The 24,787-nt window shown below is 46.6% G+C and overlaps 1 protein-coding gene across 1 annotated transcript in view; it reads right to left on the bottom strand.

Annotated features, from left to right (window-relative positions):
* The window catches only part of LOC120928347 (collagen alpha-2(I) chain-like), an 84,376-nt gene extending 59,827 nt beyond the window's left edge, over positions 1-24,549 (bottom strand). The window contains exons 1-3 of the mRNA XM_040339445.1: positions 24,484-24,549; positions 22,787-22,946; positions 21,154-21,250 (exon numbers count right to left, since the gene is read on the bottom strand). Coding sequence (XP_040195379.1) covers positions 21,154-21,250; positions 22,787-22,946; positions 24,484-24,549 — 323 coding nt within the window. The remainder of the gene's footprint in view (positions 1-21,153; positions 21,251-22,786; positions 22,947-24,483) is intronic.
* Positions 24,550-24,787: the final 238 nt, after the last annotated feature.

Raw genomic sequence — 24,787 nt, 5'->3', positions numbered from 1 at the left:
GATATTTGTTCTAACTTTTTTGTTCTTCTATTTTTTTCAAGAAACAGAGTTAGGTAGGAATGACATGCTGCAGACCCCTTCTGACACTTTCTTGGAAAAACAGTAGTTATCAAAAATGGCCGAATCAGAAGACTGTTATCTAATTTCAGTGGGTGGCTCAATGAGAATGACAGGCAGTTAGGTCAATAATAACTAAAGGGTTACATAACAAATAAGACACATGAGTTTGGCACAAGATAAGAAGCTGAAACTCCCCAAAGGTTTTTGCAGCCCTGTGTAGAAAACATAGGACACATATTGGGGTTGATTTACTAAAACTGGAGAGGGCAAAATGGTGTAGCTGTGCATGGTAGCCAATTTTGACAAAAAAAACTTGAAGCTAAGTGGTTTTGTAGCGCTACCCAAGCAGGAGCCGCTGGGGAATATGGGTATCTCCCAGCCAAGCACATGAACTTTCCACTCACTTTGGAGACAAGAATCAGTTTGTGCAGCTTTGTTTTCTTTTTTTTTGGGGGGGGGGGGGTTAAACTTGTATTGGGATAGGGTTCTTATGGAATACCCATTTGATCAGCAAAGAAATCTTCCGGCACAACTATATACATCCAGTATACAGTGAGGAAAATAAGTATTTGAACACCCTGCTATTTTGCAAGTTCTCCCACTTGGAAATCATGGAGGGGTCTGAAATTGTCATCGTATGTGCATGTCCACTGTGAGAGACATAATCAAAATTTTTTTTTCCAGAAATCACAATTTATGATTTGTTAACTATTTATTTGTATGATACAGCTGCAAATAAGTATTTGAACACCTGTCTATCAGCTAGAATTCTGACCCTCAAAGACCTGTTAGTCTGCCTTTAACCACTTACCCCCCGGACCATATTGCTGCCCAAAGACCAGAGTACTTTTTGCGATTTGGGACTCTGTCGCTTTAACAGACAATTGCGCGGTCGTGCGATGTGGCTCCCAAACAAAATTGGTGTCCTTTTTTCCCCACAAATAGAGCTTTCTTTTGGTGGTATTTGATCACCTCTGCGGTTTTTAGTTTTTGCGCTATAAACAAAAATAGAGCGACAATTTTGAAAAAAATTAATATTTTTTACATTTTGCTATAATAAATATCCCCCAAAAATATATAAAAAAACATTTTTTTTCCTCAGTTTAGGCCGATACGTTTTCTTCTACATATTTTTCGTAAAAAAAAATCGCAATAAGCGTTTATTGATTGGTTTGCGCAAAAGTTATAGCGTTTACAAAATAGGGGGTAGTTTTATGTCATTTTTATTATATTTTTTTTACTAGTAATGGCGGCGATCAGCGATTTTTTTTTTCGGTACTGCGACATTATGGCGGACACTTCGGACACTTTTGACACATTTTTGGGACCATTGGCATTTTTATAGCGATCAGTGCTATAAAAATGCATTGGATTACTATAAAAATGCCACTGGCAGTGAAGGGGTTAACACTAGGGGGCGGGGAAGGGGTTAAGTATGCCTGGGTGTGTTCTTACTGTGGGGGGGGTGGCCTCACTAGGGGAAACACTGATCCTCGGTTCATACATTGTATGAACCGAAGATCAGCATTTCCCCTGCTGACAGGACCGGGAGCTGTGTGTTTACACACACAGCTCCCGGTCCCCGCTCTGTACCGAGCGATCGCGTGTGCCCGGCGGCAGACGCGCCCGCCAGGCACACGCACGGGAGTCGGGGGCGAGTGGGCGGCGCGCGCGCCCCTAGTGGCGGCTGGGAGAGAGGACGTCATATTACGTGCTCTCGCCCAGCAGAGCCACCTTGTGGACGTATTTCGACGGTGCGGCGACGGCAAGTGGTTAAAATGTCCACCTCCACTCCATTTATTATCCTAAATTAGATGCACCTGTTTGAGGTCATTAGCTGCATAAAGACACCTGTCCACCCCATACAATCAGTAAGAATCGAACTACTAACATGGCCAAGACCAAAGAGCTGTCCAAAGACACTAGAGACAAAATTGTACACCTCCACAAGGCTGGAAAGGGCTACGGGGAAATTGCCAAGCAGCTTGGTGAAAAAAGGTCCACTGTTGGAGCAATCATTAGAAAATGGAAGAAGCTAAACATGACTGTCAATCTCCCTCGGACTGGGGCTCCATGCAAAATCTCACCTCGTGGGGTCTCAATGATCCTAAGAAAGGTGAGAAATCAGCCCAGGACTACACGGGAGGAGCTGGTCAATGACCTGAAAAGAGCTGGGACCACCGTTTCCAAGGTTACTGTTGGTAATACACTAAGACGTCATGGTTTGAAATCATGCATGGCACGGAAGGTTCCCCTGCTTAAACCAGCACATGTCAAGGCCCGTCTTAAGTTTGCCAATGACCATTTGGATGATCCAGAGGAGTCATGGGAGAAAGTCATGTGGTCAGATGAGACCAAAATAGAACTTTTTGGTCATAATTCCACTAACCGTGTTTGGAGGAAGAAGAATGATGAGTACCATCCCAAGAACACCACCCCTACTGTGAAGCATGGGGGTGGTAGCATCATGCTTTGGGGGTGTTTTTCTGCACATGGGACAGGGCAACTGCACTGTATTAAGGAGAGGATGACCGGGGCCATGTATTGCGAGATTTTGGGCAACAACCTCCTTCCCTCAGTTAGAGCTTTGAAGATGGGTCGAGGCTGGGTCTTCCAACATGACAATGACCCGAAGCACACAGCCAGGATAACCAAGGAGTGGCTCTGTAAGAAGCATATCAAGGTTCTGGCGTGGCCTAGCCAGTCTACAGACCTAAACCCAATAGAGAATCTTTGGAGGGAGCTCAAACTCCGTGTTTCTCAGCGACAGCCCAGAAACCTGACTGATGTAGAAAAGATCTGTGTGGAGGAGTGGGCCAAAATCCCTCCTCCAGTGTGTGCAAACCTGGTGAAAAACTACAAGAAACGTTTGACCTCTGTAATTGCAAACAAAGGCTAATGTACCAAATATTAACATTGTTTTTCTCAAGTGTTCAAATACTTATTTGCAGCTGTATCATACAAATAAATAGTTTAAAAAAATCATACATTGTGATTTCTGGATTTTTTTTTTTGATTATGTCTCTCACAGTGGACATGCACCTACGATAACAATTTCAGACCCCTCCATGATTTCCAAGTGGGAGAACTTGCAAAATAGCAGGGTGTTCAAATACTTATTTTCATCACTGTATATACACTTCTCCTCTTTTACCTGCAACACAGACTTGCTTGTAGAACTACATCTTCCAGGACCAACTAGCCCTGACACTTTGATCCAACACAATCTCAGTCAGCAGTAAATGCCCTTTGCAGGCAAGGACCGCTGGGCTCTTTAGTAGTGTAGCTAAATGAGAGGTCTTTGGTGCTAGCTGTCCTATTCCTGTGGCTACTACTTCCAGTACTTCCCCCTGGCTGCAGCTGCCCCTTTCACTAGCCCTCCTGCTTGCTCCATCCCAAACTGCTTGCACCCAAACCCTTCAGGTATGCCTCTCAGTCCTCTGACTGTAACACTCACCAGCTCTTGGCTGTTTTCCTCCCTGGAGATTTGTCCAGGAGTGTCCTCCTGCTGTCCTCTCCTTGCTCCCGTGCCTCCTGGTCAGGGTCCCTCCGTGTGGTATGAGAAGAGGTCCCTTCCGCACCTAAACCCAGGCCTGAGTTTACCCCCCATACCGGGGGGCTACTCTCAAAGTCCTCTGACAGCCTAACAATCCATCTCCATCTTCCACCCAAATTCTTACTGCCCCCAGATGGGCTGAACCTGAGTATTTGAGGGGGCCTGCCCCCTGTCATCCTATCTGTTGGGGATTGGTCAGGGCCCTCAGAATACTCCAGACAGCTCATCCTAGACCCCTCCCAACTGCTTCTGGAATCTTCTGGATCCCCATCCCCTCCTCTTGGTCTGTCTTCCCCCTCTCTCTCACACCTCACCCCCCCCCCTCTTTAATAATTTGTATTTATTTATTTATTTTTATTAATTTTTTTCCCCTTTTTCTCCCCTTTTTCTCACTACACTTTAAGCTTGGAGTGGGAAGCCTTCTTAAAATAATATACATACACATTTATTTTTCTCTTTTTTTTAACACTATTTTGTATTAAGGTAAAATTCTCTCACTAGTAAGTAGAACTGCACTATGAATGTGTTATGGGGATAGAGGATGGGGGGAGTGAGGCGAATCTTTACCCCCTCCCCCCTTTTTTTTCTCTCTCTCTTTTTTCTTTTGTATATATTTATGTATGTATATATGCATATATGGGCATTGAATTTTCTCACTAGGATCTAGAACTGCACAGTTGCACTATGAACCTTTATGGGGATGGAGGAGAGAGGAGGTGGGGCCGATTTATATTTGCTCTCCCCCTTTCCTTTTTTTTTTTTTCCTTCCACATGGAGCGGCCTGGAGTGGGAGGCCATCTCAGTAGAATATATAAATAAATCATCAACACTAATTTTTCTTTTTTTCTCATAAATAGGCTTGGAGTAGTAGCCTTCTTAAAGCAAGTAACACACATCGTATAACACCCCTCCTCCCTTTTAGAGGGGGGACTGGAGGCCCTGTACTCTGTGTCATCTCCCTTCTATCTCCCTGCTTCTTCTTGGTCTTCTCTCCTCCATCTTAACCTATTTATATTCTATCTCCTTCCCCTTTAAATGGTTGTTTAAAAACATAGGGTTAGGCATATCTTATATAGGTTAGAGGATCTCCCTGAAAAAGCTGCTACACACAATAAGGCCCAGATTCTCGTCCAGTGGCGTAATTTTGTGTGGGCGTAACGTATCTGCTTTACATTACGCCTCCGCAACTTACACGGGCAAGTGCTGTATTCTCAAAGCACTTGCTCCGTAAGTTGCGGCGGCGTTTTGTAAATCGGCCGGCGTAAGCCCGCCTAATTAAAATTTGGATCAGGGGGGCGTGTTTTATGTAAAACTACTGTGACCCGATGTGATTGACGTTTTTGCGGAACGGCGCATGCGCCGTCCGTGGAATTTCCCAGTGTGCATTGCTCCAAAGTACGCCGCAAGGACGTCATTGGTTTCGACGTGAACGTAAATGACGTCCAGTCCCATTCACGGACGACTTACGCAAACGACGTAACTTTTTAAAATTTCGACGCGGGAACGACAGCCATACTTAACATTGGCTGCGCCTCATATAGCAGGGGCAACTATACGCCGGGAAAAGCCTAACGTAAACGTCGTAACTTTACTGCGTCAGCCGCGCGTACGTTCGGGAATTTGCATATCTAGCTAATTTGCATACTCGACGGAAGCGCAACCTAGCGGTCAAAAAAAAAATACAGTTAAGATCCGGCGGCGTAAGAGACTTACGCCTGTCGGATCTAATGGATATCTATGCGTAACTGATTCTAAGAATCAGACGCATAGATACAACGGGTCAGATTAGGACTTACGACGGCGTACATGGCGCTGCGCCGTCGTAAGTCCTTTCAGAATCTGGGCCTTAGTGCAATATATGAAGAGGATATATTGAGACCGTATTTGTTGTTGTTTTGTCTGATGTGTGTTTTTGTAAGTACTTTTGTATTGAAATCTATGTAATGTGAGAAAAAATGAATAAAGAGATTTAAAAAAAAAAAAAAAACAATTACATTTGTTCTATACATTCTACATTTCTGCATAAATGACTCCTCATTACTCACTGGAAGCACCAGAAGAGCTCATCTGTCAGGTTTATGCTGACCATACATGTAACAAGACAGTTGTTTAATAAATTCATAATTTTAATAAAAAAAATAGCATCTTTAAAAAACTGATTGCCGTTAAATGGTTAGTGTGATTAATAAAACAAATGACATTAACAGAAAATCTTGTGAATCTTTTCCTCTCTTGTTTAAATTTTTTTATTTAAAAGGAAACATTAAACTATGAAGTATATAACCAATTATTTTTACATGTATGGACAACGTTATACATTATATCAGAATCAAAATGTATGTAGAGTCTTTTAGCTATGCTGTCACCAAACAGACCCCGTGGTAGGTTTTGGTGTGTTCTTTTCTGCACTGTGTCATAACTCTTCACATCAAGGGGCATTTCCATTGCTCAGTTCTTCTAGGGGTGCTTACAGTGCCGGCCCAAGACATTGTGCTGCCTGGCCCCAGAAAAAAAATCACGCCAACCAAAAGGCCCCCACATTCATTATTTTATATCATGATAACTAAAGGGGACCCGTCATGGCTCTATACATGTATAAAGGAGTATAAAGAGGACCTGTCATTGCTCTATACATGTATAGGAGTATAAAGAGGACCTGTCATGGCTCTATACATGTACAGTGAGGAAAATAAGTATTTGAACACCCTGCTATTTTGCAAGTTCTCCCACTTGGAAATCATGGAGGGGTCTGAAATTGTCATTGTAGGTGCATGTCCACTGTGAGACATAATCAAAAAAAAAAATTCCAGAAATCACAATTCATGATTTTTTAACTATTTATTTGTATGATACAGCTGCAAATAAGTATTTGAACACCTGTCTATCAGCTAGAATTCTGACCCTCAAAGACCTGTTAGTCTGCCTTTAAAATGTCCACCTCCACTCCATTTATTATCCTAAATTAGATGCACCTGTTTGAGGTCATTAGCTGCATAAAGACACCCCATACAATCAGTAAGAATCCAACTACTAACATGGCCAAGACCAAAGAGCTGTCCAAAGACACTAGAGACAAAATTGTACACCTCCACAAGGCTGGAAATTGCCAAGCAGCTTGGTGAAAAAAGGTCCACTGTTGGAGCAATCATTAGAAAATGGAAGAAGCTAAACATGACTGTCAATCTCCCTCGGACTGGGGCTCCATGCAAAATCTCACCTCGTGGGGTCTCAATGATCCTAAGAAAGGTGAGAAATCAGCCCAGGACTACACGGGAGGAGCTGGTCAATGACCTGAAAAGAGCTGGGACCACCGTTTCCAAGGTTACTGTTGGTAATACACTAAGACATCATGGTTTGAAATCATGCATGGCACGGAAGGTTCCCCTGCTTAAACCAGCACATGTCAAGGCCCGTCTTAAGTTTGCCAATGACCATTTGGATGATCCAGAGGAGTCATGGGAGAAAGTCATGTGGTCAGATGAGACCAAAATAGAACTTTTTGGTCATAATTCCACTAACCGTGTTTGGAGGAAGAAGAATGATGAGTACCATCCCAAGAACACCATCCCTACTATGAAGCATGGGGGTGGTAGCATCATGCTTTGGGGGTGTTTTTCTGCACATGGGACAGGGCAACTGCACTGTATTAAGGAGAGGATGACCGGGGCCATGTATTGCGAGATTTTGGGCAACAACCTCCTTCCCTCAGTTAGAGCTTTGAAGATGGGTCGAGGCTGGGTCTTCCAACATGACAATGACCCGAAGCCCACAGCCAGGATAACCAAGGAGTGGCTCTGTAAGAAGCATATCAAGGTTCTGGCGTGGCCTAGCCAGTCTCCAGACCTAAACCCGATAGAGAATCTTTGGAGGGAGCTCAAACTCCGTGTTTCTCAGCGACAGCCCAGAAACCTGACTGATCTAGAGAAGATCTGTGTGGAGGAGTGGGCCAAAATCCCTCCTCCAGTGTGTGCAAACCTGGTGAAAAACTACAAGAAACGTTTGACCTCTGTAATTGCAAACAAAGGCTACTGTACCAAATATTAACATTGATTTTCTCAGGTGTTCAAATACTTATTTGCAGCTGTATCATACAAATAAATAGTTAAAAAAATCATACATTGTGATTTCTGGATTTTTTTTTTTGATTAGGTCTCTCACAGTGGACATGCACCTACGATAACAATTTCAGACCCCTCCATGATTTCCAAGTGGGAGAACTTGCAAAATAGCAGGGTGTTCAAATACTTATTTTCCTCACTGTATATAGAGCAGTGTTCCCCAACCCCCGGTCCGCGGCCCACTACCGGGCCGCGGCACTTCTGCAGCCGGGCCGCGAGCAGGCGGCATGAGAGAGCCCCACATGCGGACCGCGGGCTAGGGTTGCCACCTGTCCATTTTTGACCCGCCTGAAACCCGGGCACATATAACCGGGGCAACCCGATTCCCGCGACCGCCATCAGTATTACAGGGTCACATCACACACACAGTAATGCCTGTGCGCTCCGCATCTGAGCCGGGCTCAGCGGCGAGCGGCAGGCATACCTATTCAGCCTGTGATTGGCTGAATAGGTCACTTGCGGGCGGCGCACACGAGATACGAGGGTCCGTGATTGGAGCGGGGCTGGAGTTTGACTGTGGTTGATCGCGGCCGCCCGTAGCCCCGCCCCTTGCCTGGCGTGTGCTCCGATATGTCTCCTCACTGAGGTATCTTTTTCATCTGCCCTTCTCTGTCAGCTTACTTAGCTACTCCCCCCCCCCTCTGTCAGACAACCCCCGTCAGCTACCCCTTCCCGAGTCCTGCCTCACGCTGTGAGTCTCCAGTCCTAAGGTCGCTCTCATCTGCTCTGTCAGCGGCAGTCAGCCCCCTTCCTATCAATCACCCCCCCCTCCTCCTCTGTCACCCCCTCCTCCTCTGTCACCCCCTCCTCCTCTGTCACCCCCCTCCTCCTCTGTCACCCCCCCTCTCTGTAACACCCCCTCCTCCTCTGTAACCCCCCCTCCTCCTTTGTCACCCCCTCCTCCTCTGTCACCCCCCCTCTCTGTAACCCTCCCTCCTACTCTGTCACCCCCCCTCTCTGTAACCCCCCTCCTCCTCTGCCACCCTCCTCCTCTGTCACCCCCCCTCCTCCTTTGTCACCCCCCCTCTCTGTAACCCCCCTCCTCCTCTGCCACCCCTCCTCCTCTGTCACCCCCCCTTTCTGTAACCCCCCTCCTCCTCTGTCACCCACCCCCCTCCTCCTCCTCTGTCACCCCCCTCCTCCTCTGCCACCCCTCCTCCTCTGTCACCCCCCCTCCTCCTTTGTCACCCCCCCTCTCTGTAACCCCCCTCCTCCTCTGCCACCCCTCCTCCTCTGTCACCCCCCCCTTTCTGTAACCCCCCTCCTCCTCTGTCACCCACCCTCCTCCTCCTCCTCTGTCACCCCCCTCCTCCTCCTCTGTCACCCCCCTCCTCCTCCTCTGTCACCCCCTCCTCCTCCTCTGTCACCCCCCTCCTCCTCTCTGTCACCCCCTCTCTATAACCCCTCCTCCTCTCTGTAACCCCTCCTCCTCCTCTGTCACCCCCTCCTACTGTGTCACCCCCCCTCCTCCTTTCTGTCACCCCCTCCCTCCTTTCTGTCACCCCCTCCTCCTCTGTCACCCCCTCTCTGTAACCCCCCTCCTCCTCTGTCACCCCCCTCTCTGTAACCCCCCTCCTCCTCCTCTGTCACCCCCCTCTCCTCCTCTGTCACCCCCCTCTCCTCCTCTGTCACCCCCCTCTCCTCCTCTGTCACCCCCCTCTCCTCCTCTCTGTCAAACAACATGCACCCCCCTTCTTCCTCCGGCTCCAGGGGGGCTAATACCCAGCCGCCGGCGCCACCAGAGACAGTGAATGGAGGGCCACTGGACTGGGACGCTTTTGCATGATATTACAGACTGCGCCCCCTAACAGGTTCACATAAACATATTTGCAGTGGCTCATGGAAGGTAAGTTTTTTTTTGTTGTCCAGGTTTAATGGAGGTTTCTATTGGGGGGGGGGGGGCACAGGCACTGTCTGATCTGGATGGAGGTACAATGCTGCCGACACCATCCACTGCCCTACTGACACCGCCCACTGCTCTACTGACACCGCCCACTGCCCTACTGACACCGCCCACTGCTCTACTGACACCGCCCTCTGCCCTACTGACACCGCCCTCTGCCCTACTGACACCGCCCTCTGCCCTACTGACACCGCCCTCTGCCCTACTGACACTGCCCTCTGCCCTACTGACACCGCCCACTGCCCTACTGACACCGTCCACTGCCCTACTGACACTGTCCATTCTGATTACTACTCTCTTTGAGTTAACCCACAAGGTGTCCCAGGTATTTATCAATCCTATAGTATGTACTACAAAAAAATTGGCGCCGCAAAAGTGTTCGGGTTTGGCTTGCAGAAAAGGTGGCAACCCTAACCGCGGCACTCTGCCATTCGGACCGCAAGGAGACTTTTCTTCCTCCTGCGTCGCTCATAGAGCCGACAGCGGGAGGCGGAACAATTCTGGGTGGAGGGCGGAGCTGCCCGAGGTTATCAAACAGGTGATTGGCTGCCAGGACTGTCCTTCATCCTAGCAGCCAATCACCTGTTTGTTACCTCGGCCCTCCATCCAGAACTGTCCCGCCTCCCTCCCTGCAACTTTTCTCCTCATGCTGTGCCTCCCTCTGATCTGTCCCTAAGTGTGGGGGATGGAACCGAGGACTGTAATGTGTGGGGGACGGAACCGAGGACTGTAATGTGTGGGGGACGGAACCGAGGACTGTAATGTGTGGGGGGGAAGGCTGAGGACTGTAATGTGTGGGGGGGGGGGAAAAGGCTGAGGACTGTAATGTGTGGGGGGGGGGGGAGGCTGAGGACTGTAATGTGTGTGGGGGGGGGAGGCTGAGGACTGTAATGTGTGGGGGGGGAAGGCTGAGGACTATAATGTGTGGGGGGGACTGAGGACTGTAATGTGGGGTTATGATATAAATAGGGGCAGATGATAGTACCGTTAATGGGGGAGCCCAGAGTAGGACAACACTACCAGTGACAGGGTGAGTGTGAGCAGGGCCTAGTGGGGGCACTAGCTTCATTTGTTGGGGCCTTACCACATCTGGTGGCAGGCAGCATGGCAAGTGACAATCCGCATCTGGTGGCAGGCAGCATGGCAAGTGACAATCCGCATCTGGTGGCAGGCAGCATGGCAAGTGACACACTCAAAGCTCCCACTGATTCTGCATTATGGTGGGTTTAACTTTATTTTTTACTACAATGTAATAAATAGAAATAATGCGCTGACAAATTGCCCGCGAAAAATCGATTACCCCCCGCATGCCATCCCCAACCGGGCCTTGGAAAATTTTCTTCCATGCAGCCGGTCCCCGGTGCCAAAAAGGTTGGGGACCACTGATATAGAGGACCTGTCATTACTCTTTACATGTAAAGGAATATAAAGAGGACCTGTCGTGGCTCTATAAATGTATATAGGAGTATAAAGAGGACCTGTCATGGCTCTATACATGTATATAGGAGTATAACGAGGGCCTGTCATGGCTCTATAGATGTATAAAGAGGGCCTGTCATGGCTCTATACATGCATATAGGCGTATAAAAGGACCTGCCATGGCTCTATACATGTATCCAGGAGTATAAAGGGACCTGTGAATTGCCGGTGGCCACAATGTCTTTTGCGCAAACTAATCAATGTACGCTAATATTGTTTTGTTTTTTTTGTACCAAAAATATGTAGAAGAATACATATTGGCCTTAACTGAAGAAAATCGTTTATTTTTCTAAATTTTGGGGATATTTATTATAGCAAAAAGTTAAAAATATATATATATTTATAGCACAAAAAATAAAAACCGCAGAAGTGATCAAATATCACCAAAAGAAAGCTTGATTTGTGGGAAAAAAAGGACATCAATTTTATTTGGGTAGCGGAGCTGGCAGAACGGGCTGGCGGGCATCAGTATGCTGCCCCCCTAAAAGTGCTGCCTGGTACCCATGGTACCACCCAGTCCCATCATAGGGCCGGCCCTGGGTGCTTAATTATGCTTGCCCCTTATTGGCATCTCAGAAGACATTCAGGGGAACCCAGATGCGCCTCTAACCAGGGGTCTACTGAACATGCACAGAGTGTGCAGTGCGTATGTCACAGCTAGTTTTCTTGCTTTCTTGTTCTTTGTCAAGTCACCAATCAGGGTTGCCAACCTCCGGCAGCATTTTTTTACTGACAAAAAATTGAATATTTACTGGCGGAGCACATTTTTTACTAACAACATGAGAAATTACAGAAATCCTTTTTCGAAAACTAACACAGTAAATATTTGAACAGTATAAACATAGTATAGCAATAAAAATAATTTTCTAAAAAAAAAAAAAAAACATAGTATAGCAACACGGACAATACCTATAACAAAGTAATTTGCTTGATTTACACTTAAAATGTCAACACAGCATGAAATTATCAGCCCCTGATATTTACTGGCAGTTGTTATTGGTGGTTGGCAACCCTGGCACCAATCCTGCTTGTCCCAGGCACAGCACTTCTCTCCAGTGCACCAAATATATTTTCAAAAATCTCACTCCTGACTCTGGCGCACTTAAATCAATCTCATAAATATAGGTTTGGTGATTAATGGTTAGAAATCTGCCAAAATATCTGCCATTTAGGTTGAGTTGTAAAAACGTGTTTAAAAATATGTGGCCACCTGACCATACACTATCGAGGGGGTTATCCACAAAGGGGATACGCCGTCGTATCTACTGATACGCCGTCGTATCCCTGTTTCTATCTATGGAACTGATCCACAGAATCAGTTTACCATAGATAGGCAGAAGATCCGACATGTGTAATTGAATTACACTGTCGGATCTTAAGGATGCAATTCTAGGCCGGCCGCTAGGTGGCGAGGCCATTGCGGCCGGCCTAGAATATGCAAATGAACACTTACGGCGATCCACGAACGTTCCGACGGGCCCGTCGCGCTAAATCTATGTCGTTTACGTCGAGTTACGCCGCGTAAAAATAGGGCTGAGTCCTATTTGACTAAGCCCTATTAAGTATGGCTGTCGTTCCCGCGTCGAAATTTTCAACTCTACGTCGTTTGCGTAAGACGTTTGTGAATGGCGCTGGACACCATTTACGTTAACGTCTAAGCAAATGACGTCGGAGCGACGTCAGTTAGCGCAATGCACGTCGGGTAAGTTACCCGACGAAGCATGCGCAGTACATCCGGCGCGGGAGCGCGCCTAATTTAAATGGGAATCGCCCATTTGTATTAGGAACGCCTTGCGCCAGACGGAGTTAAGTTACACCGCCGCAAATTTCCAGGTAAGTGCTTTGTGGATCGGCACCTAACTTGGGAGATTTGCGGCAGTGTAACTTAACTCTGAAAAGTTAAGTTGTGCTCAGCGGCTGTGGATCTGGCCCCATGTTTTTAGGGTTTACAGCAATCTCTGCACTACACTGATAAGTGATAACTCTACCTGCGGTGAGTACTCATTCCCTCCATGGAAAAAAAAAAAAATAGTTGCTTACTGAAAAAAATGTTTTCCTATAAGTACAAAAAAAATTGTTAAAATGAGCATGCTATATTCTCATAGGATGACCCAAAGTGATCGCAAACCTTGCTTTTGATACACATAGGGGCAGATCCAGGTAGATCGGCGCATTCTTCCGTCCGGCGTATAACTACGCCGCCGTAACTTACAGCTTTTTTTTTGGTATCCTGAAAGAATTTCCGCCGTAAGTTACGGCGGCGTAGTGTAATTTAGGCAGCGTAAGGGCGCGCAATTCAAATCGATGTGATGGGGGAGTGTTTTATGGTAATACGTCGTGACCCGACGTAAATGACGTTTTTTTTTAACAGCGCATGCGCCGTCCATGGGGGTGTCCCAGTGCGCATGCTCGAAATTAAACCGGAACAAGCCAATGCTTACGACGGTGACGTCATTCTACGCAAAGCCCTATTCGCAAACGACGTAACATTTTCAAAATTCGACGCGGGAACGACGGCCATACTTAACATTGAGTACGCCTCATATAGCAGGGGTAACTGTACGCCGAAAAAAGCCTTACGGAAACGACGTAAAAAAAAATGCGCCGGCCCGACGTACATTCGTGGATCGCCGTATCTAGCTAATTTCCATACTCGACTCGGAGATCGACGGAAACGCCACCTAGCGGCCAGCGTAAATATGCACCTTAGATTCGACGGCGTACTAAGACGTACGCCTGTCGGATCGATCCCTCATTCAGTCGCATCTTGTTTTGTGTATACAAAACAAAGATACGACGGGGGAACTTTGAAATTACGCGGCGTATCAATAGATAATTCGTTTGTGGATCTGGCCCATAATGCTTGAATTGGGAGCTTTGCTTACAAGCACTGAGCAGTGAACGGCCACCTTGGTTTTTTGCTCTTCCTTGCACTCTTGCGCTCTTCTATTTCTTGATGAAGGCAATCCAGTTTATGCTGGTAAACACTATTGATTATAAGCAAATCTCCTTTACCTGTCAATTCTACAGTTCAAAGCCCTAACAGTATTCAATTAACATATTGCATCTCTCCTTATCTGCACTCTGCTGCTTATAAGCAATTCCATTAGTAAGATTTCTGCACTCTGAAATGTTTTCATAGGTAATACGTAGATGAGCAGGTATTCTGTAAATGGCACCTTAAGTGCTCCTGCTTTGAACTGTAATTACAGCTCTCTGTATTTTTATGTATTACTTTTAGCAGCCCGGCCCTTTTAATACTTTAAATGCTGTATTTGAAAATATGCTGCATTTGGAAATAGGGTTTGGCCAGAATTACCATTGTGGTTACAATTAGTTGCAGTGTTAAAAAATTTTAGCATAAGAACTTGTCCAGGATAGTTGGAAGAAGCTTTTAAAATATTAATACCCTAAGGTTGTACCCTTAAAAACCACCAGAAACCACCTTCACCACTAGTGGACCAGTGACGTACCAGTACATCACTGGACTTTAAGTGGTTATAACGGGATGATGCCTGGTCAGCTTTCTTGTAAAAACAATTCTAGTGGCTAATTAGCCCCACCGCCACCTTCCGCTGCTCTCCTGGGCTCTCATGTGCCACCGGGAGACCCGAGTGTGCAGCTCCACCAGTGGACCATAGAGCGAAACGGTCCTGATCATCTCTATGGTCTAAGAAACCGGAAGCAACGAGCATTTAATCACTTCCAGCTACACAGTTGTAAACAAACCCCTATGCCGCGTACACACGATCGCATTTTCCGTCGGAAAAACCTTGGATGTTTTTTTCCCAACGGAATTCCGCTCAAGCTTGGCTTGCATACACACGGTCACACAAAAGTTTTCTGAACTTTCGACCGTCAAGAACGCAGTGACGTACAACACTACGACGAGCTGAGAAAATGAAGTTCAATGCTTCAGAGGAAGCGTCAAATTGTTTCCGAGCATGTGTCGGTATTTTGTGCGTCGGAATTGCTACAGATGATCGCATTTTCCAATAGGAATCTTTTCCGTCTGAAAATTTAAGAACCAGCTCTGAGGCCCAGATTCACGTAGAAGTGCGGCGGCGTAACGTATCGTAGATACGTTAGACCGCCGCAAGTTTTCATCGCAAGTGCCTGATTCACAAAGCACTTGCGAGAAAACTTCCGCCGGCGGCCTCCGGCGTAAGCAAGCGTAATTCAAAGGGGCGTGTGCCATTTAAATTAGGCGCGCTCCCGCGCCGGACCTACTGCGCATGCTCCCTTTTGAATTTCCCGCCGTGCTTTGCGCGAAGTGACGTCATTTTTTCAAACGGCGACGTGCGTAGCGTACTTCCGTATTCCCGGACATCTTACGCAAGAAGCAAACATTTTCAGATTTCGACGCGGGAACTTAGGCCATACTTTATACAGCACCAAAAACGACGACTAACTTTGCGACGGGAAACTAGACTAGCAGCGACGTAGCGAACGCGAAAAACCATCGTGGATCGCCGTAACTACTAATTTGCATACCCGACGCTGGTTTACAACGCAAACTCCCCCCAGCGGCGGCCGCGGTATTGCATCCTAAGATCCGACAGTGTAAAACAATTACACCTGTCGGATCTAGGGGCTATCTATGCGTAACTGATTCTATGAATCAGTCGCATAGATACTCTGAGAGATACGACGGAGTATCTGAGATACTCCGTCGTATCTCGGCTGTGAATCTGGGCCTTAATCTTTTGTTGGTCGAAATTCCGACAGTACGATGGAGCATACACACGGTCTGAATTTCGGACCAAAAGCTCACATCGAACATTTCTTGTCGGAATTTCAGTTCGTGTGTACGCGGCATTAGTGGTTTGAAAAAAGTATGAGATCATACCAATCTTGGTATGATCCAAAGCTTTTAAGGGCAGAGAAGAGATCTGGGGTTTAATAGACCCCATATCTCTCAGTAAAGGGGACATAATACTGTCTCTTGATATCACAGGTGATAGTTACATTCCATGTGATAACAATAAAAGTGATTTAAATAAAATTTACAGTGTAAAAATAAAAAATAAAAAATACAATATTTTAGGCATCCCCATCCCCCCATGCTCACACACAAAGGTACACACACACATCAGTCCCACGCGCATACTTAAACAGCAATCGCATTGTGAGGTATCACCGCAAAACAAATAATGGTAACCCCAGACCTCCTGTGTAAATCTAAAGTAGTAACCTGTAGAGACTTTTAAAGGGTCACTTATGGCATCCTCTTTGTGTTTACTTTTCAACTGTATTCTGTGGGCCTCACACCAAGAAGAGCGCCTTATCCACACAATCTGTGTCACAATGAGTTGGGCAATAGCCCTTCAATGGAAAGCCACGGTAGTTCCATTTTCTCTGATTATTGATAGAGTGGATTCTGTAATGCTTTTGGAATGTATTCACCATATGCATGATGCAATGCACGTCTTTGATGCCAAATAGAATGCCTGGAAGTCATCCCATTCTTTTTTTCTGTTATAACTATTTTTTAAAGGATATAACCATATATCGTGCTAATATTATTTTCTGTTTCATTTTTGTTCTATACTGTATGCCAAGGGTTTTTTGTATTCTTATCATATTCTGCAAATATATTATAGCCATATGGCTGTTTAATGTATACTGAATCAAATGTTTCTCTTGGAAGCTTCCTACTTTTGTTTCTGCATTTTTTGTAAGATGCCGACCCTTCACGTCATTTGTATTGTTTTCTTATACAGCAATAAAAATAGTTTGTAAACAAAAAATGACACTTATGGATAATAAAATGGGGTAGATCCACGTACCTGGGCGCATTAATACGATGGGCGCAGCGTATCTAAGATACACTACGCCGCCGCAACTTATTTTTTATTTTTTCGAATCCACAAAGAATTTGCGCCGTAAGTTGCGGCGGCGTAGTGTATCTCTGGCGGCATAAGGGCGCGGAATTCAAATGGATGTAATGGGGGCGTGTTTTATGTTAATACGTCGTGAACCGACCTAAACGACGTTTTTTTTAACTGCGCGTGCGCCGTCCGTGGGGGTATCCCAGTGCGCATGCTCGAAATAAACCTGGAAAAAGGCAATGCTTCCGACGGTGATGTCATTCTACGCAAATCCCTATTCGCAAATGACTTACGCAAACGACGTTAACATTTCAAAATTGTATGCGGGAACGACGGCCATACTTAACATTGATTACGCCTCATAACAGCACCTTTAACTATACGCCGGAAAAAGCCGAACGAAAACGACGTAAAAAAATGCGCCGGACGGACGTACATTCGTGGATCGCCGTAAATAGCTAATTTGCATACTCAACGCGGATTTCGACGGAAACGCCACCTAGCGGCCGCCAAAAAATTGCATCTAAGATCCCACAGCGTACTAAGACGTACGCCTGTTGGATCAATCCCAGATGCCGTCGTATCTTGTTTTGTGGATACAAAACAAAGATACGACGCGGTAAATTTAAAATTACGCCGGCAGATCAATAGATACGCCGGCGTAATCCTTTTGTGGATCTGCCCCAATGTATGTAGTTTATCGGTGTTTCGCAGGCATGCGCAATTTAAAGCGTGACATGTTTGTTATCTATTTATTCAGTGTAATGCCGCTTACAAATGATCGGAATTTCCGATGAAAAAAGTCAGATGGACTTTTTTCATCGGAAATTTCCGATCGTGTGTGGGCCCTATCAGGCGTTTTTCAGTTTAGAAACAGAACATGTTTTATTTTTTTTCGTTGAAAAAAAAAACCGATAGGGAATTCCTATCGTCTGTGTGCAACTCCGATGGAGAAAAAACCCACGCATGCTCAGAATCAAGTCGTCGCATGCTCGGAAGCATTGAACTTCATTTTTCTCGGCTCGTCGTAGAGTTTTACGTCCCCGCGTTTTGGACGGTCGGAATGTGGTCTGACAGTGTGTATGCAAGACAGCTTGAACGTAATTCCGACGAAAAATTCCATCAGATTATAGGCCATCGGAAATTCTGATCGTGTGTACGGGGCATAACATCGTATTTTTAAAGTTGACCAAATTATTGGGTATTGAAAAAACACTGCGCAAATACTGTGACATAAAAAAATGCAACACTCACCATTTTATTCTCTAGGGCCTCTGCTTTAAACAAGATATAATGTTTGGGGGTTCTAAGTAATTTCATAGCATAAAATACAGATTTTGACATCTTGTAAACAAAAGGTGTCTGAAAAAGCCAGGTGGTTAATTTCTGCATTTTTTTCAATTGCCATTTTTCTCTTACTTATGTTTTAGTGTTGTTTGCGTCCAACCTATTCAACAAGTGACTTTCACCTATCTCAATCTGCGCCACACTCTCTTCTACAATGCTACTCACAGCATCTCCATCTCTGACAGAGGCATCATTATAATGGCTTGTGGGGCTCTTTGCTCAGAACACTGGCTGTTCATGCTTGGCTTTCCTTAAATATAAAAGCACCAGAGAATTGACTGCAATCTTACAGAGAACTTACTGCAATCACCAGGGATGCAAGTTCAAAACTCAAATTGATCTATCTTTCTCTGGAGAGCTTTTTTCCTGAATACAGTTAGCCACTTACTTTTATTGCTGTGAAACCTTCCTTTATGTTCGTTCCTTCGCAATTATCAAAAGCAATGCTGAAACCTATTACTTTGTGAAAATTGCAGGGTGCATGGCCAGCTTTTATTTTCTGGATACGCAATCATCAAAGCTGTTTTATTTGATCCTCATTTTCTTAAATGATCTTTCATTCCTGCAGTACTGCCACAAAAACACTTTGTTTTTGTTTTTTTGTTTTTTGGTACTTTAAAAAAATTATCAAATTTAAAAATTGAACAGTTACTGTACATACTATAAAGGTAAATTCATTTTCTAAACACAGTGGCCCAGATTCACGTAGGGCGGCGTAACTATGTGCGGGCGTAGTGTATCTTATTTACGCTACGCCGCCGCAACTTAGAGAGGCAAGTGCTGTATTCACAAAACACTTGCGTCCTAAGTTACGGCGGCGTAGCGTAAATGGGGCGGCGTAAGCGTGCGTATTTCAAAGTAGGCAGGTCGTGGGCGTGTTGTATTTAAATTAAGCTTGACCCCATGTAGATGCTCAGTATCACGTCGTATTTACGCCCAAAGATACGACGGCTCAATGCCTGCGACGTGAACCTACCCACAGCCCCATTCACGTACGACTTGCGTAAACAACGTAAAAAGATACGCTTGTTTCGACGTCCATACCTTGCATGGGCTGCCCCACCTAGAGACCAGTTTTATCTTTACGCCGGCGTATGTCTTACGTAAACGGGGTAACTAATTGCGACGGGCGTACGTACTTTCGTGAATAGGCGTATCTTGCTCATTTACATATTCGACGTGGAAATCAACAGAAGCGCCACCTAGCGGCCAGCGTAAATATGCACCCAAGATACGACGGCGTAGAAGACTTACGCCGCTCGTATCTTGGCAGAATTTATGCGAAACTGATTCTATGAATCAGGCGCATAGATACGACGGCGCCCATTCTGACTTACGACGGCGTATCTGGAGATACGTCATCGTAAGTCTTTGAGAATCTGGGCCACATTATACAATTTTATTTAAAGTACTTTACAACTAAAGGAAAAACGTTGTTTCCTGACTGACTCCATGGCAGCCTACGTGTGGGTTAATCCCGCCTCCTCTCCAATGTGATAGGACCCCATACCCATAAAAGTTAACTCACCAATAGACTCAGTGTTCCTTTTTTTTCCTCCTCCATGGATCAAGTATTTCAAGGAATGAAAGAGCACACTTTAAAGCGGTGCAGCTCGGATCCCAGCCATGGGCGGGTGGAGAGCTTGCCCAGCATATCTGGTTATGTGCTGTGGCGTGTGCTGAAGACAGGATTCGGCTGGCAAGGTCCATCTTTACTTTTACCTCCATGGCAGTCGCCTATTTGTTTATATATGTTGTCTATTTGTTTGTTTGCGGCGGCTGGAGCGCTTCTGCGTTCCAGCACACCTGTGGCTTCCTGGTTCCCCATCGCCTGAGCTCCCGCGCATGCGCTGTACCTACTCCCAGAGCGAGGCTTGGTCGCGCATGCGCAGTCCGTCGGTTCCCGCGGCAGCCGCGCAGGCGCCGTGGGTTCGCGGTCCACTGCGCAGGCGCGTACGTGGAGGACGTGTGACGTCACCGGCGGGCCTTTTAAAATCAGCTGCTGGCCTGTGTACTTTGGGTTTCCTACAGGCAAGCAGCTGATTGACCGTCTGTGATACTCTGCTAAAGCTGTCAGGTCAGTGAGAGATCCTTTTACTTCTGGCAATTGATTTTACCATTTCCTGCTGTGCACCTTCTACATTGTATTCTAATTATTGTTTAAATTATGTTCTAACACTAAATTTAATTGATTTATACGCATTGATTTTATTTGGTTCTGTTCATTTTTGAAAAAAAAAAAAAAAAAAAAAAAAAAACACAGATGAATTAAGAAGTTTCTTACTCTTAAAGGGGCAGTATACTCATTCATTTTCCTGTATTGTTCGGCACCATAGGTTCCTTTCTGGTTCCGAATTAGCGTCACCCTTTACACGCAGGTCCGGGAATTATGGACCAGTCACCGTCTACAGGCGGCCAGCCCTCACGCACAAGGTATGTGCGGGAAAGGGTTCGGGTTTGGGGCTGCTAGTCACATTTCATGTGTGTTGACAGTTTCCTCCCTAAATGTTTTTTATTTAGCCCTTCCAATCCAGAACCGGAAGACCTTGCCAGACCGCAACGCACTTCTTCCTCCTCAAAGTCGAGGTCCAAGCGTAGATCTCCATCTACTTCTTCCCACCGGAGGAGAAGATCACATTCCTCCTCAAGACACCGCTCCCACCGCCATGATAGTCGCTCTGATCGCAGAGCCTGTTGGGGATGTGACACTCGTGTCCCTGAGGGCAAGTCATTATGTGACCGATGCTACGCCCATGCGGTTAGGGAAAAAGAGACTGAAGGTCATCGTATCGAGTCTCTGGTGGAACGTGTGGTTCAACGAACTCTAAGAGAGAATATGCCCCACACGCAGATTCAGACCAACACTGACGGGTCTGTTTCTCCAATCTTGGAGATCCTAGAGGATCCAGGTCCTTCCCAGCCTCAAGCCTCCACTCCGGCTTTTCCTGAGGGTGACCTAGAGAGTGACGAAGAAGGCTTAGAATTTGACTTCGCGCAGGTGACGCCACTCGTCAAAGCGATTAAAGAGGCTCTCCTATGGGAGGAACAACCCGCTTCTCCAGCCAAGCAGAAAAAATATTTTAAACGCTTGGGGAAAGAACGCCCTACGTTCCCGTTCCTGACTGAACTAAAGGGTATCTTTGAAGAGGAATGGAGCAAGGTGGACAAGAAATCTTCCATGGCTAACAAAGCCTCAAAGCTCTATCCCTTCAAACAGGAAGAGGTCAAACATTTGGAGAATGTTCCTCTAGTAGATGCGGCAGTAACGAGACTAGCTAAACACGTCACGCTACCTATTGCTGACTCCGTCTCTTTCAAGGATGGCCTGGACAGAAGAATGGACCAGGACCTTAGGAGAATTTATGGCCTAGCAGGCACGGCGTGCAAACCAGCTCTAGCCTTAGCGGCATTATCAAAGGCCATGGAAGCCTGGACGGAAAACGTTGATTCTTTCCTCAAAGGCGTCTCTGAAGAACTAGCTAAGAACTCAGCTACTGCAGAGCTAAAACTGGCGGTCGCATTCCTGGGTGAAGCCTCCGTTGACTTAATCCGCCTGTTAGCTAGGATTATGCTTTCTTCTGTGACCACGAAACGGGCCCTCTGGCTACGCCCCTGGGTTGCTGACCCATCATCGAAGCAGAACTGGTGCAAGATTCCCTTCGAAGGGTCAACCCTGTTCGGCAACAAGCTGGATGATGCCATCTCCAAAGCCACGGGTGGCAAGTCTGGTTTCCTTCCTCAGGACAAGCGCCAAACAGGAAGAAAAATACCCCAATTTCGGCGATACAGCCCAGACCGCGCTAGGGAAGCTCGCGCTTACAGACCTGGCGGAAACTACAGAAGGAATTGGAGTAGAGGTAGAGGCTCCTACCGCAAACCTACTCCAACTACTCAAGCGTCAACTGGACGCGACAAGGGGAAATCTTTTTGAGACAACGCCCGCCCAAGCGGATCATGTTGGAGCTCGTCTACTCCTTTATCGGCACGTCTGGGCGGCCTCAATCAAGGACTTTTGGGTTATCAAGACCGTGACCTCAGGACACACATGGTCCTTTTCCAGTCCTCCCTGTCCAAAGTTCATCTCCACCCTTCTTCCAGGGTCGCTGGAGCAGAGACAGGTCCTTCTAGACTACATTCACCTCCTGAAGGTTCAAGGGGCGGTGGTACACGTCCCAAAAGACGAACAGTTTCTTGGGGTGTACTCCCCTCTCTTCTTAGTTCAGAAGAAGAACGGCACCTGGCGCCCAGTCATAGACTTGACATATTTGAACAAATTTATAACACACAAAAAGTTCAAAATGGAAACTTTATCAACCATCCAACAAGCAATACAGCCGGGCGACTGGATGATTTCCGTGGACCTAAAGGATGCCTATTTCCACGTCCCAATAGCAGCAGAGCTGCACAAATTCCTCAGATTCTATGTCAACCAGGAACACCTTCAGTTCGTGTGCCTACCCTTCGGCCTAACGACATCCCCACGGGTCTTCACCAAAGTTCTCTTGGCACTGGTAGCTCTTATCAGGCTGAAGAAGATCCGTTTGTATCATTATCTGGACGACCTCCTGGTCCTGTCCCAAGACAAAACCCTTCTCTTGGCACAAAGGGATCAGGTCATCTTGACCCTGTCCGAATTCGGGTGGCTCCTGAACCTGGCAAAAAGCCATTTAGAGCCAACTCAGTGTCTAACCTATCTAGGGGCCCAATTCGACACGGTAAGGAAGACCATCTCTCTACCAGTAGAGAAGATTCCGGTAATTCAGGAGAGGATTTCCCGGGCCTTGAGTACTCGCCATCTAAGAGCTCATCAATGCTTGAAGATCATTGGGACAATGGTATCCACAACACCGATGGTGAAATGGGCGCTATGGAGGCTACGTCCCTTCCAATCCGGCTTTCTCAGGCAGTGGAAGTCAGGGAGCATGAGTCAACGGATCCACATTTCAACGTCAATGAGGGGCAGCCTCTTCTGGTGGCTTCAACCGAAGAATCTGCTGAATTGTCACTCCATCGCTCCAGTTTCTTGGGTCACAGTGACGACAGATGCCAGTGGCTCCGGTTGGGGGGCCCTGTGCGGCACAAGTATGGCGCAAGGCAGGTGGGACACTCGCCTCCACAATCCAGGCTCGAACACCCTAGAGCTTCGAGCGGCCTGGTGTGCCCTACAGTCCTTTTCACAACTGCTGAGGGGAAAGTCAGTAATTCTAAGGATGGACAACACCACAGCAGTATCATATGTCAAGAGACAAGGCGGGACTCGGAGCTCATCCCTTCTCCAGGAAGTAGAGCCCATTATGAAATGGGCCCAAGTGAACCTGGTCAACCTGACGGCTGTTTTCATTCCAGGCATTCAGAACTCCCAGGCGGATTTCCTGTCACGAACTCAGGTGGACGTCAACGAATGGTCTCTCCACGATCAGTCCTTCCGTTGGATATTATCCCTGGGAGTCAATCCCCAAGTGGATCTCTTTGCTTCCCCGAACAATGCCAAATTGAAGAAATTCTACACGAGGGGTTACTACAGCCAGGCAATCGGGACAGATGCCCTAACGGATCGGTGGTGGTTTCAGAGGGCGTACGCCTTTCCCCCGATCCCAATAATTCTGAAATTCCTGAAGAGACTTCTAGCGGAAGAAGTAGAAATCACAATGGTGGCTCCATACTGGCCGAACAGGCCATGGTTCCCTCTTCTGGTTCAGCTGAGTCTTCAGGACCCAATTCTAATACCATGCAGACCAGACCTTCTCTCCCAGGGGACACTCCTCCATCCCTGTCCGGCTCAAATGAAACTAGCGGTCTGGTTCTTGAAAGGGAAAGGCTAGAATCCCTTGGCTGCGCCTCTCGGGTAATCTCTACCCTTATGAGCTCAAGGAAAGGAAGCACAAATAAAGTGTACGGTAGAATATGGTCTAAGTTTGTGGAATTTTCTTTAACCGCAGGCAGTTCTTTCAAGAACCCAGAAATCCAAAACATCCTAAGCTTTCTGCAATCAGGGCTAGACCTTCCCCTGTCTGTAAGCTCACTAAGAGTTCAAATCTCAGCACTTTCAGCCTTTTCTGGAATTCCTTGGGCAGCCCATCCACTAATCAAACAGTTCTTTCGTGGAGCCTCAAGACTAAGACCTCTGAGGAAACCAAGATTCCCCAAATGGGATCTCCCGTTAGTACTTGACTTTTTGAATGGACTTACTATGTCGGGGCCCTCCCCGTCCTCGTTGAAGAGCTTCTCAGCCAAGGTAGCCTTTCTGGTCGCCATCACCTCGGCCAAGAGAGTGTCCGAGATCGGTTTTCTGGGTCACAAGGAGCCATTTCTCACCTTTTTTCCAGACAGAGTGGTTCTGATACCTATGCTGGGCTCCAAACCGAAGGTCTCGTCGGTTTTCCATGAGAATCAGGAAGTAGTTCTCCCTACTTTTAAAAACCCAGATTCTGATGAGACTCACCCTCTGGATATGGGCAAGATACTCACTGAATATCTCCAAGCTACATCTACA

The sequence above is a fragment of the Rana temporaria genome, chromosome 2, assembly GCF_905171775.1.
Source record: "Rana temporaria chromosome 2, aRanTem1.1, whole genome shotgun sequence".
Classification (NCBI taxonomy): Eukaryota; Metazoa; Chordata; class Amphibia; order Anura; family Ranidae; genus Rana; species Rana temporaria.
Note: the sequence above shows the minus strand (reverse complement) of the source record. Positions and strands in the feature narration are given on the sequence as shown.